Raw genomic sequence first — 15042 nt, 5'->3', positions numbered from 1 at the left:
ACGATCCGATTATAATAATCAATCGATTGATCCATGTCGGTTATTTGATTTACAGCGGATTATAATATACGAGTAGTTATGGATTCGTGATGCTATTCTATTTGAGCATGCATGCATGTTATTCAATCTTGATCGGTCGGCAACCATCTCCTATCAGAGATAGCCAATGCCATTTCTATCCAATTACGCAAAGAAGAGTGATTGAAGATTGCTATTTGCAATGTCTTATAAAGTCAATAGTCAACAACTACAACATGGCAATGGATTTAATTTCAATGATGGGTCGTAGTTACAGTATGAATTCCTAAAATTACTGATCATGATAGGAATCCATGGTTTACATCATTGATAACTAAAGTCTCAATATCCTTCTCCTACTTATTGGCATTATTTTTGACTCTAATTTTTTGTCTACTTACAGGCAAGGTTGGTTAACGCGATAAAGAAGCGATCCACTTTGATTACTTTTACAACTATTAACCATCCGTAATCTATTTCTATTGCCTATGTCGTAAAAGTCCTGTGGTCCTGTTAACGTTTACTCTAAAAATCGTTCAAGCTAATTTTAATTCCTCTCTTTTTTTACGGACGGCATCGTCATCGATTGTTCAAGTCGTTATTAATCATGGCTTGCTATCCTTGGCGATCTATCTATCAGCGTGTGCCCTACTGTAAAAGATTATTCTACTTTATTTTGACGATATTACTCAGTCTAGATCTTCCGGTTGTTGTTGGAAATTGTTCTAAAAGAACTTTAATCACTAATACCACGACTGGCGCTATCCAGGCTGAAGGATTTAATGATAATCCCAACGGTATTACGTGCGAATGGCTCATAAAAGGTAAAAAATAGTGTTATAATCTCCTTCAACTTTTATCCTACTCGTACAGATTAAGAACGATATGAATAAGAAGATAGCAAAACTTTAATCCTCTTCTAGTAAAAGGAGCTACTGGAACAAAGGGAGTTCTTTTTCCATTTATGTAGTAGTCTCTGATATGGGTATTTTATATTCCATTTCCCTTGTATAGGAAAATTTAAAATACTTTTAAGTTATACTATGTATCGCTATACGATATGAATTCCGTAAAATGGACTCTTTACCAGTATTCTATCCCATCATACTTATGTAGGAAGATTTAAACTACATTTCAACTACATCATATATAGAGTTATACGATATAACTGTCATAAAATAGGTTCCTTACGATCTTCTACTCTATCATTCCCATGTAGGAATATTTAAAACATTTTTTAGCTATATTATGTCGAACTATAGAATATGACTTGTATAAGACAGTTTCTATACCAATAATTTTATTCCATCATTCTTATATAGAAAGATTAAAACTACATTTCAACTATATCTTATATAATTATACGAGATAATTGTCATAAAATAGGTTCTCTACGAGCTTCTACTCTATTATTTACACGTAAGAAGATTTAAAACATTTTTTAGCTGTATTATGTATATGTATAACTATACAATATAATAGGTTCTATACGAAAATCCTGCTCTCGTAGGAATATTTTAAAACACTGTTAACTTCAGTTATATGATGTATAACTGTACGGTATAACTTTCATTCTCATGAAGGAAGACTTAAAACAGCTTTCAGCTATATTAAGGCTAATTATACCGAATAACTTGTATAAAATAGGTTCTATACCAATATTTTATTCCATCATTCTTATGTAGGAAGATTTAAAACTACATTTCAACTATTTCGTGTATAAATTATACGATATAACTGTCTAAAAGTAGGTTCTCGCTGAGCATCCACTCTATTAGTTGCACGTAGGAAAATTTAAAACATTTTTAGGTGTAAATAGCTATACAGTATAATGCTATAAAACAGGTTCTACACGAGTATCCTTGACATGAACGAAGATTTAAAACACTTTTAATTTCAGCTATATTATGTATAACTATACCGTATAACTTCTATAAAACAGGTTCGATACTTATATTCTTCTCAATGTAGGAAGATTTAAAACACTTATCATCTATATTATGTATAAGTATATGATATAACTTTCGTAAAACAGGCAAATACTAATTTATTTATCGAGTAATTCTTGATCGGAACCAATTACATATTAGTATATAATCAATGATGTAAAAATAGAACTAGACTGTAAGGACTAATATGATGTTGATCTTATTTCATACCATTTATAATAATATTCTTAAAGGTACTACTATTGAGTCTTGCTAAGTAAACTCCTTCTCATTAATTCTATCCTCATGATCTATTTTATATTTATATTTCATCTGCATCATTTCCCATTGGCAAATATGTGGAATTATCCTTATCATTGAAAATTCGCTACGTATCTTAGCCAACGAGATTACTAGTAGCATCAAATTATCCATTACTTATTTCGAGACGAAATGTTTAGACCAATTTGTCTATATTTACGATGGCAGTAGCAGCCTTGAGTCTCCTATGATTGCATCATTGAGTGGCCATGATTATTCGATAGTTACCGACTATTATGCTTATTCTGGTCAGGTATGTATTATACAGTATAACAGGTAGACATTCATACCATAGAAAATTTACGTCATATGCAATATCCAATCCGTTATAACGCTTCTATCGTACAAGCAATTAATATAATCGATCAAATAAACGCCTATTTACTAATTGCAATACAGTTTAGAAAGAACATTTTAATTATTGAAGCGAAAGTAGGATAAATTGAAATGTATCTTAATGAACACTACGTATATTTTGCTATATTTCGCAGATGTTAATCGTTCTAGTTAGCCAAAGTTCAATGCAAGGTTTAGGATTTTCATCAAAGTACACGATTACGCCTTGTCCAAACAACTGCTCCAACAGAGGCAACTGCATTAGTGGTATATGTCAATGCCAAAATGGCTGGCTTGGTCGTGCATGCGATATCAGATCGTGCCCTAATGATTGTCTAAAAAATCAAAATTACGGATACTGTGATGCGGTAATTAACCATTAGTTATCTTTATTATTCATACTCTTTCCTTAAATTATAAATCATTTATACCAGTACAACAATATTAGTAGAAATTTAGAAGATTGCTTTGAAAGATTTGAAATATGAATGTTAAAAAATAGTTATTTCTAATATTTCTGTCAACTTGACCTTGCGGTATATTATAGAAGGAACAGCGGTGTATTTGTGATGCTGGAGTTATTGGAAGAAATTGTAGCTTAAGACTTGACACAGCAGATAACTCTGAAGATAGCTGGATTGGTGCTACGTTGGATTTAGAAAACCCTAGAGCTGGTCATGCGGGAATTTACGTCCGAAAAAGCCAAACGGTTTGGGTTTTTGGAGGTATAAACAGAATTACTGATTAGAATTAAAAAATCAGAATAGTTATCAACTGCGATGCTTATCATTTATGAACTCCCTTTTATGCGCATTTATATTGATCTTTAATATAAAATTTTATTATATATCAGTGTTGTTGATTATTTACTAGTTGTATGTCATCAAGTTTCCTACTCATCTAAATCATAACTGTAACTGTTAGGTTTTTCTCTTGCCAATGGAACTATTGATAGTTTATGTAAATACTCTCTCTTAACTAATGCATGGACAACTGTAACACTTGAAAGTCCTCGACCTGTAAGTAATAATTTCTTTTTAAAATCTCTACCATAAATTATTATCACTACAGCTGCCTTTATCTTTGACTTTTATTCTATTAGGCCGGGCGAAGGTTTCATACCATTGCTAACTTTAATGATCACCTACTGATGTTTGGCGGTGAACTATCGAATGGCGAATTAACGAATGAGTTGTGGCTATTTAATACCACTTCTGAGCACTGGAGTTTATTGACAATCAAAAATTCAGAAGCACCAGAACCTATGGCCTCTCATACTGCTACTTTAGTAGAAAATAAATTGGTTATTATTGGAGGTATGATTTACAATATTATTGCCGTGGTGTTGCTATAAGCAAATTTTAATTCCAGCACATAATCTACATAATAGTATTTATACCGAGGATATTGTGCAATGTTTCCATTTCGCTAAGCATCGGCATCAATGTTTTACAGGACGGCGAGTAGATGGTAATATCGCAAATCCCAATGCTTACATGCTAGATTTATCTCATGGTTTAGACAAAGCCAAATGGTTTTTGTTTTACACACTGGGAGATCCATATGGTGCAAAACGTCTTATTGGTCACACCACAGTTTATTACAAACCTATGAAATCTTTAATTATCTTTGGCGGATGGAAATTAAACTATAAAAGGTAAAATTTTTGAGCAACTTATCGGATTAAAATCAATGTTTTAATTAACATACTTGTTGTTTAATAATTCTACCCGTTAATTTATTACAACTTTAGTGTTGGATCTATGCAAAATACTATTTATGCTTTACACTTTCAATCCGGACTGTGGACCAAGATCGAAGATAAAGATGTAGCTCCATTGACTGCGTCCCCTCCAATGGCTTATCATACGACAACGCTAGTGCATAACTATTTACTTATTTATGGTTAGTTTTAAATCCAAGTATGTACGCTATTAATAAATTTCGAAAGTCTTAAAAATAAATTTTCGTATTTCTCTCCATCAGGTGGTAGCCCCAAATTTTCCAATACTGATCAAAAATGTATTAATGACAAATTGTACATCTTCCATCTTGATTGCCATCAATGGGTAAAAACTTCACTATTTACCAAGTCAATCACTTTAAGTGGTCGATCATCTCATGTAGCACTGGGTATAGATGATAAATTGATGCTAATTATTGGTGGCTTCTCTGGTACTATCACTAATCAAGTTGTAGCTTACAAAATACCACCGACGATATCTACAAGAATCAATAAAAAATCAGATAAATACTCCATTACCTTAAACGATGGTTCGCATATCTATTCACATTGCCTATCGCATGAAGATTATTCATGTTTAGACGATCTCAACTGTGTACAATGTAACGAGCTTAATTCAACAAGTTTAGCCAGTAGTTCATTGTCGTCACTTTGCCTTAGCAGAAGCGAAATTAGTCGTTATAAAAGGCTTAAAATCTGCAAATCTACTTGGCGCCTTCCAACTTGTTCCAATCCTTGCAAACTTTTTCAATCTTGCCAAACTTGTAATACTTTTAGTGGCAATTTATGCTATTGGTGTAGTTCTAGTAAAACTTGCAATGAAAATAGTATTTCATGTCCAAAATTTGCTGGGTTAGCCAGTAATATATCATCTTACGTAAAAGATGCTGATCAGTGCATCACCCAAGACATAGAAGTTGGATTAACAATAACTCGACATTACCGACGTTATACAAGCAATTTGCTACCCTATTACAATTTTACAATCGTAGATGATTTATTCTTTACACCAACAGCTCTTACAACATGGGCGATTAATTCGAATATAAAGAATAATCCAGCCATCCAACTTCGTGGACAGTTCTATCCGTATCAAATTCCTTCACAAGATAGCCAATTTCAGTTTCGTCTTGGAAGCTCTTACCAATCTTGTGATTTAAAATTTGGAACTACTTCTGATCCAACAAATTTGGTAATTATTGATAATCGTCATAATTTCAAAGCTGCTGTCAATAAATAATGCCACATATATTTTAAATTTTCGATAATCGATGAACAAAACCGTTAATAACGTGTGAGAGTAAATCTAGACTAATTGAAACTTTATTTATTAAAACTCTAGAAAACTGTAGGTCGAGTAGGTTACAAAGATCAATATTATGAATCTGTTACTATCCCTCATGGCTCAGAACCAAACGTTTTGTCTACTAATGGGGAACCCAATCAAAAGTATGCTTTACAAATTAAATGTACCCCTTGGAACGAAGATCCTGAAGTGAGTGAGGCTCGATTGCGATTAGAATGGAATGCAGGAATTAAATCCCAGAAAGCGAAGGTTATCACAGACATATTTTGCATTGCTAATAGTCTATACAATGAACAATGATCAAAGATGTACATGAAATACTAATAAACATATATACATGTTATCGATCATTTTTTTCTAGGTTATAACGCAAAGAGTTCTAGAACCATATCGATTCGGCAATTGTTTAATTTACTCAGACTGTATGACTTGTATTTCCGATAGTAGTTGTGCATGGTGTCCAATTAAATCCTCATGCTTACTTCGAGAAGGAAATACTTCTTGTCGACCACATCATAGTGATAGTGCTTATTTGATCTACAGTAAAAATCTATGTATGACATGTCAGGATCACTTTACATGTGGTAGTTGCACCTCGGTAAGTGGATAAATAGGATTTTAACTCAGATCTTGTATTTACGAATATATAAATAATAACACAATTATGATACAGCTACATTTACCATGAACCAACAACTTAAATGATGCTATTTATTATTAAACGTAAAGGGTTATTCAGAATTGACATTAAAAAATATCTATATCATTGTTGCAGGCTAATTGTGTATGGTTACCGACAACTTCAAAATGTGTTGGTGTGAAAATTCACACAGGGGTCAAGTATGTTGATTCTAATGAGTTATGTAAGCCATCATGTGCGAAAAGAAAAAGTTGTAGCTCATGTCTGTCTGATCAAAGTTGTGGTTGGTGCTATAACTTAAATCGATGCTATGATCGACATACCCGTGCGAGTACCTTTCGATTTGGCGAATGTTCAGACTGGCAAATTGGAGCTGCATCGTGAGTTAATAAAAAACTTATGCTACTTTATGATTTATTATTACATCGACGCTAATTTTAACTAATATTTTTACAGTACCTGCAGAAATTGCTCTCAACATACTCTATGTCGTAATTGCATCACAGACCGTACATGTGGTTGGTGTGCAACTAGTGCTAACCCCTATAATGGAAAGTAAGGCTTTAATTATGCTCTCCGTTTAAATATGAATCAGTGTTGAAATAATATGTAGGATCTTGTTGATAATTCCTTTTTTCTTATTTGTAAATGTTACAATAACGGTACGTGTTTGTATATTGGATCAATTTACTTCTAGATGCTTAAAAGGTGATGCAAACTCATCTTTCCAACAGTCCTGTAATGCTATTATGCCCACAGGAACAAATATTACGTGGCACTACCAATCTTGTCCAATTATTAATGAATGTCAACTAAACCTACATAAATGCCATCAAAATGCTACCTGCTCCGATACCTCAAACGGTTATGAATGCAAATGTAATCGAGGTTTCATTGGCGATGGTTTCCAATGTCACGAAACGTTAGTACTCTATTCGCAAGTAGTAACTTAAATTTGGAGTAGCGAACTAGTCTGTCATGAATGACGGGTTTTTCAATTCTATAGTTGCTATGAAGAATGTATTAACGGAGAATGTCCCCAAAAGCCACCATTCAAATGTCAATGTAAGAAAGGTTGGACAGGACCTACTTGCAATATCGATTGTGGTTGTAATAAACGCAGTACATGTAATAAAGGTGTTGGAATCTGTGATCAATGTGAAGGTATCAGAATGTATCTTACAACGAGTGTTGCTTTTACTTGATTTATTATCAATTTATTACTGATACAAACTATACATACAAATTCCTATGCAATCTATAGCAAATACAGCTGGGCCCAAGTGCGAACATTGTCGCATTGGATTTTATGGTAACCCTGAAAATGGTGGAAGTTGCGTTCCTTGCCAATGCCATGGTCATAGTCAGACATGTAATATAGTTACTGGTCATTGCCATTGTGATAACAGTACTACAGGAAAACATTGTGAAGTATGTGCCCTGGGATATTTTGGTGACCCAAAGTATGTGGAAAAAAGATTGTCAATTTCATTTAAAATTATATTCTGTTTGTAATTTTAGTAATTGCTTATCCTTATTAACTATTAATAGAAATGGTGGTATATGTTATCGCGAATGCGATGGTCGAACTTTAATTGTATCCAATTCTACTACCGCTATTGGTATATTGCCGTCAAGTTTACAAAAAAGAAATCGACATAATACTTGTATATGGACAATTGCAACGTCTATGGAGAATAGCCTCTATACTAGTCAATCTCAACGTGGTACAAATGAACATATCTATATAGAATTTGTGGATACATTTAATACCTTGTGTTCAATTCAGTTTGTTCATATTTACGATGGCTATCCATTTGCAAATACGAGTAGAATCGATCAGGCATCAGGTTATACAACATACACATACAATAATCAATGTAATTGCGTTATTATTCATACAGAGAGTGTTGTATTTATATTCCTTTCTCTGGTTATTTTTAGGTAACTTATTGGCTTCATTCTGTGGTCAAGAAACTCCAAAACCTATAACATCTACCACTGGGGTTTTGACGGTAGTGGTTACAAATCTCCGATCAACTTCGGATGCAATGTTTAAAGCATTTATTAAGCACAATCATTGTCGCCGTAATAGTGACTGTTTAGGCAATAGACGTTGTGAAGGAGGTATCTGTAAGTGTTTGGACGGTTATTTAGGACTACTATGTGATCAGTTACGGTGCCCAAATCAATGTAATGAACAAGGTCAAGGAGGAAAATGCAATAAGGTAAATCTAAATTTTAATTATCAACCATTAAGACTTCGATAAATAGGCATATAAAAGGCTGAATATTTTTTACATAAATGGAATTTAGATTACAGGTAAATGCGATTGTCTCAGGGGCTTTTATGGAGTTGATTGTATGTCAAGGTTAAAATCGAAACAGTTACTTTGGAATACTTTAATATCAACACCGTCGAATGATGCAGACTTTTCAAGCCTTTTGGGTCATTCGGTAGTTTATCATCAAAATTCTGCGATTATAACATTTGGTGGCTACCAGGTAGGAAAGGGAATTTCAAATATAGTTCAACACTATCAACTATCTACGGATATGAAAACCCTGAAAATTGTTGCTTCATTGAAAAGTACTTACCCTGTTGGTAGATATTTCCACAGCGCTGTAGTTTATAAGGTAAATAATCCAATCCTTGAATAGAATAGAATAATATAACAAAAATAGTGATCAAAACGGATAGCTGCAAATTGCTTTAATTTTCGTCTAGGATGAAATGATAATTTTCGGCGGTATAACCGATGATGGAATAATTAGTAATCAAATCTGGCACTATGATATCGTCAATCATGTTTGGGTGCAAAGCTCGGTGAGTAATACAGGTATTTATGTGATAGCTGGTAAAATGGATAAACATTAAACATCATTATACTACACATATTATAATTAGAACATGCTTCGTCGGCGTGCTGGACATACTGCTACGATAGCAAAAGGCAAGGTTTATATTATTGGTGGATATTCGGACAGTCAGGGCTATGTAACTGAGGAAGAGATTTACTCTATTGACACCAGAAAATCCAGTCTTGCCTCAACCTTTGGAACACCTCCAGCAGGTACAATAAATTAACCTATCTTCAATTTTTTTCCAGCCCTAACAATATGTAGTCATGCTAACATCTTACAGATTAGTTAGAGACAGTAGGTAATAGTAAAATAGACATTGTTAAGTATAAGGTCGTAATTAGATAATGCTAATGTTAAATAGGTATATACGGTCATAGCGCGATATATTATCCAACAAGTGAAAGTATCTACGTCTACGGAGGTTTCGGATACTGGATAGGAAATGAATCTATGTCTTCCCGAATCTTGAAACTGAATGTTAACAACTTGAAATTTTCGGTACTTTTTGGTGCTAATGGAGCTAGCCGATTATTTCATTCTGCAGTTCTTTACGAACATAACATGTATGTATTTGGTGGAAGCTTTTCAAATGATCAAAATCCCTCTATATATGCGACATCGAGTTATTCGAATAACGTCGCAGCCTTTAATTTAAGATTCGGAATTTGGCGAGCCATTCATCCTTCAAGTAAGTCTAAAAAGTTGTTATTTTTCAATAAATTTCTCGAAAGTATGTTTGTAAAAGCTATCAATGATTACGCTATAAAATAAACGATTACTAATTAATTAATCTTTTTTTGATTTTGTATAACTTGCATAGAAAACTGCGTATTTAGCGAGCGGCCTATTCCATTTATCAATGTACATGCAATAGTTCGTTCTGGGAGCGTTTTATTACTTGGTGGATTCAATGGGCAACCATTTAGTAGAGCATATTCTTTAACTTTAACGAATGATACATGCCAACTGATTGATAACTACCAGGAATGTACCGGTGACACTTCTATTAATCAACAACTTTGTCCTTGGTGTAGTGTACGATGTAGTTGGTGTCCTACTAAAGCTGGTTGTTTTTCTGAGTCAGATAATGGCCCCGACTGCATTAAATCTAGTCCAAGACTGATTGATTTTTGTCAAAGATATAGTAATTGCATTGAATGTTTATCCAGTGATAATTGTGCTTGGTTTACCGGTTGCGGAATCAAAATGTGTCGATCTGTCAACACAGATCCGAGAGAAATTGCTAATTTGATTACAAGAACAAAAGGTCCTTGTGAAACCAGTTCTCTTACAAAAATGACTACTGCTAGTAGCTGTAAAGAAAGAAGGTGCAATTCACCATCATGCCATTCATGTAGTTGCTCTTGGAAATCAGTTAAAGATTATTCACTATTCCATAAGACAGTTTTTAGTACTAGTACGTCGTATGCATGCGAACCTGCACAACACATAACCACAAATAGTGTCATTAATGATTCTTGCCCATCGATTTGCCAAAATCGTAAAAGTTGTTATGAATGTACTGGACAGTTAGCCGATGAAGTATCTGGTCACTGTGTTTGGAGTATTTCCAAGTCAAAATGTCTACCTCCGAGTGCCCTTCCATTGATCTGTGCTGGAGGAACTTGTGGCCAATTGTTGAGCAGCCCTAATCATTGCCCTCGTCCATGTAGGAACTTTAAGAATTGTAGAAGTTGCAATAGCCAATTGAACTGCTCCTGGTGTGCAAAATATACCTTAGGAAATTACTCGGGGCAAGGTTACGATTATTCTTAAATCTATTGCATCTTGCGTAAATGAAACGAATATATATATTTATAATACATTCTAAGATACAAATTATTAATTTGTTATTCGTGGTAATATTGTCATAATTCTTAATTTGGTAGGAATTTGCATGGAATCATCCATGCAGAAGCAGTGCTTAAATGATATTTTCCCAAGCTCTGCACTAAGTAAAAGCTTTACATCTTGGAATGTCCTTTCTTGCCCTATGGAGAATGAGTGTGAAAATGGCAATCATGACTGTGTTGATGTTGAAAATTGCATAGATACTCCTACTTCTTTTATTTGTAGTTGTGTCGCCGGATATGAATTGCGAGGGTGAGTTGGTGAACCAACGTAATAAATCAAGTAGATGCTTAAAGATAAATTGAAAATGTTAATTAAATGTAAACATATGCTCTAATTATATTATTTACTATCATCCAAATAGAGAAAAATGCATGCCTATTTGCAAAGATCGCTGCAATCATCATGGATATTGCACTCAGCCTAATAACTGTAGTTGCTATACTGGTTATGTCGGAGAATATTGCGAAAAGAAATGTAACTGTAATAGTCATTCTACTTGTCCGAATACTACTCATACTGATATATGCTTAAAGTGTCACAACAATTCTCAGGTAAGAAAATACTTCGAAATTCTGCTATTTATTGTTTAATTAGTGTGATATATTATGTGTATGGTATTGAAATGTGTTTTGATAAATATCTAATTCTTCACAAATTTCAGGGAAAATATTGCCATGAATGCAAGCCATTATTTGTAAAATCCATGCATAACAATGATTCAATATGTACGTCCTGTTTAAAATTTTGTAACTACCATAGCAATATATGTGTATCGGATGACCAATACAAAAGTTTGCGATCTGATGGTGTATTTCCAAGCCTGAAAGAGGTCAGTCACATTTAAATCATGTTATATTGTTATCTGATAAATATCTTTAGCTTTTATAGTATTCTAATGTCACCAAAGAATGAAGTTATAAGCTTACATTTATTTCTTTAGATATTAAAGAAGCAAAGTATAGGCCCGAATCAGCAGGATGCTATCTGTTTGAATTGTAGTGGTAATATGGAGGGAAAGAAGTGTGATCAATGCAAGACTGGATTCTTTCGCTTACACGAAAGTTCACCTTGTCAAAGGTATAGAATTTTATACACCTTTGGCCAAGTATTAATTATTTATCTACAAAAGTGATTAGTATTTAAAATTTATAATAGTGGAATAGATAATCTAAGGATATTGTATAAATTGATGAAATATATTTCCTTCGTTATACTGTACATTTCATATGTTCTTATTTCACGACTTTGTTCTTCCTTCAGATGTGAATGTAATGGACATGGATTAGCATGCAACAAATTCGATGGATTAAATTGTTCTTGTGCAGATAAAACAATATCACCGTGCGATCATACCACTTCAGATTGTCGATACCGACAGGTTAATCAAATTGTAACAGTTCACAGATTTATCTCATTTCACATTAATTGATATTCCTGCCTAAACTGATGATTAAGACAAATAATATATATATATAAACAGACTACTGTTTTTTCTTTAAGTCTTATCTCATTTTTTATTTCATTTATACAATTTTTATACGGAACTAGTGTTCGAAATGTCAAGCTGGTTACAAGGGCGAAGGGATAGGTGGTCGCCAATGTTATAAAGAACTTGAAATACAGAGAGGCTTAATTGAAAAAGAACCATTATCAGCAGTAAATTTATCCACTAATTTTCATATCTCATCTATCTATTCCAACGTGGATATACGTATTACTGTCTCCATCTATAATGCAACAGCCGATATCTACATTGCGAAGAAGTCAGAGGTAGTGCTTATTGACCACGGAATAAATGGTAGATACATTAATTTAGTGAATATAAGTAAATCAGCTATGACTGAGATTGACATTTCAAAGGAAAGACATCAAAATTATATAATATTTAAAAGGGAAATCGTTAAACTGAAAGGAGTTTCCTTCAAAACTACAATAATCATACCCAAAACTGGAACTTCTAAAGTCCAAGAAAGTGATTTTTACGTAACCATTTTTCCAACTAGACATCATGAACAATCTTTCGCTACAATCCATTTTGATCAGCCATATTCAAGCTTTAATATGCTTATTTTTCTAGCAGCGTTCTTTACTTCGTTATTTTTAGCCTTTGGTATAGCCTTACTGATTTGGAAAGTGAAACAATACCGAGTTGTGCTCCAAAGGCAAGAAGCTGTAGAAGATATGAAAAGTAGACCATATCAGATATTCCATCTTCTATATGAAAATGAACGCAGTGGTAGCGTAGAAGGTGAAGCAATGAAGGCGCCATTATGCGTTCAGCAAATGAGAAATAAAAACGTCCAATTAGGAACATTTATGATTCAACTACCAGCTGGATGCAATACAAAACTATGTGTTGCATCAACGTTCATTCATTCAACATCTCATGAAGCAAGCAAATCGTCTAAGTATAATCTTTTCAAGAAATTGATTAAACACCAAAAGAAAAGCATAGATACAGCCAACAACGCTACTGCCTATGATGGCGACAATGATAGTGGTAGTAATTCTATTGATACCAACTATCAAGCAAATGTTACGCCTACTACGAGGCATATCGTTTATGAGACAAATGTGTAATTTTATCCTGTCGAGTTATTTATTCCTTTCATCATTAAAATGGCCCTAGATGTGGTAGTATTTATGCCTAGGACTTATAAATATGCAATTTAACAAGTTGCTATTTGACATTGAATATCTATAGAACTAACGAAATTCAGTAAATGAATAGAGATCTCTTAATACACAAATTATTTTCATTTATTATTCTATAATAAGACTAAATTAAAGTTATTTTTTTATCTGCGGTAAGCTCAATAACTAGTCCTATTAAATTAGAACAAGAATTACTCCTCAAAGAGAAGCGATGTGTTTTTATATCAAGAAAATCAAAACTGTTACTGTAACTGCCTTAAAATATTTTATCGGGGACATTTTCGGTATATAAATTACTATTTCGAGGAAAATATTATACATTACCGACTAAATAACGCCGACTGATTTAATTTTTTTATTTATCAACGCTATATAACAATATAGACTGTACTATATATGTAAAAAATAAACCTATTTGCGAGTATACAACTTATTAGTAGACACGCTTATATGTACTGTACATTACACAGTATGCACGTATACGATATACTATATTTACAGCATACATCTATTTGTGTAGACTATATCTACATTATAATACACTTATCAATGCACATTAAATGATAATAAAGGTTACGCCTTGCTACGATGTATTTTTGATCGACTTTTTGACGGATTTAATAAGTATAAAAATAACCACCTAAACTTCGAAGAGAATAGTCTTCAGGGTTTGTATTTATGCGTATGTATCATATCTAAAGAGGAATAACCATGCAAACATTGAACACTATCTGTCGCTAGAAATATGAATATATATTTTTAAAATACTGGCTAGAATCAATCGGCCTGAGCAACTGATTATATAACGCTATAATTATAAATAGAATTAATACTTCAAGTTTTTTCCTTCTGAACAAATTTATTACATTTGCTTAAGTACAAGGAGTAAGATTTAATACTTGGTATTTTTTAATTTCCAAATATCTCAGGCAATGATAAAGGAGTTTCATTTATTGTTGTTATTGTAAACCTACTGTCCAACTAAGTACATGATAGTGCAACTAGGAACTGTACACATCTGAAAGACGTTATGAGTAGTTAATAGCAAATTTACAGACCTTGGACAATATCAAAATGTACGATGTGAGTTTTTGATATAATGCGGTTTAAAATCGTTACCAGTTACTGGAAGTATTCAATTAAACCATATGAAATAGAGGCTGAAAGTTCACAGATTTGACTGTAGACTAGACGGTAGTCGTTAGAACTATACCACCAGTCAGTTGCTTTTTTTAATCAACCTATCGTGTCGTGAAAGTCTAAATTTAATGTTGAGAAATAAAATTGCTAATTGTGCAATGGTTTAGGATATCGAAGTAATAATATACTATAGATGACTAATTTTTTATCCTTGAATATCTAATAATGGAGTACA

The 15042-nt window shown here is 33.1% G+C and overlaps 1 protein-coding gene across 1 annotated transcript; it reads left to right on the top strand.

Moving 5' to 3' along the window:
• Positions 1-254: 254 nt before the first annotated feature.
• Positions 255-13592, top strand: TRIADDRAFT_55971 (uncharacterized protein; the record flags this gene model as incomplete). The annotated part of the gene is made up of 31 exons (XM_002112148.1): positions 255-294; positions 422-426; positions 659-842; positions 2348-2520; positions 2759-2971; positions 3151-3328; positions 3528-3622; positions 3706-3919; positions 4059-4260; positions 4357-4508; positions 4590-5539; positions 5690-5902; positions 6015-6251; positions 6429-6673; positions 6750-6848; positions 6991-7215; positions 7300-7457; positions 7558-7756; positions 7845-8143; positions 8238-8521; positions 8610-8798; positions 9022-9120; positions 9202-9367; positions 9520-9846; positions 9979-10917; positions 11048-11261; positions 11374-11563; positions 11674-11841; positions 11953-12089; positions 12273-12390; positions 12561-13592. 31 exons carry the CDS (start codon positions 255-257, stop codon positions 13590-13592), a joined length of 7944 nt encoding a protein of 2647 aa, XP_002112184.1.
• Positions 13593-15042: the final 1450 nt, after the last annotated feature.

This window comes from Trichoplax adhaerens, genomic scaffold, assembly GCF_000150275.1.
Source record: "Trichoplax adhaerens TRIADscaffold_4 genomic scaffold, whole genome shotgun sequence".
In the NCBI taxonomy this organism is placed as follows: Eukaryota; Metazoa; Placozoa; class Uniplacotomia; order Trichoplacea; family Trichoplacidae; genus Trichoplax; species Trichoplax adhaerens.
Note: the sequence above shows the minus strand (reverse complement) of the source record. Positions and strands in the feature narration are given on the sequence as shown.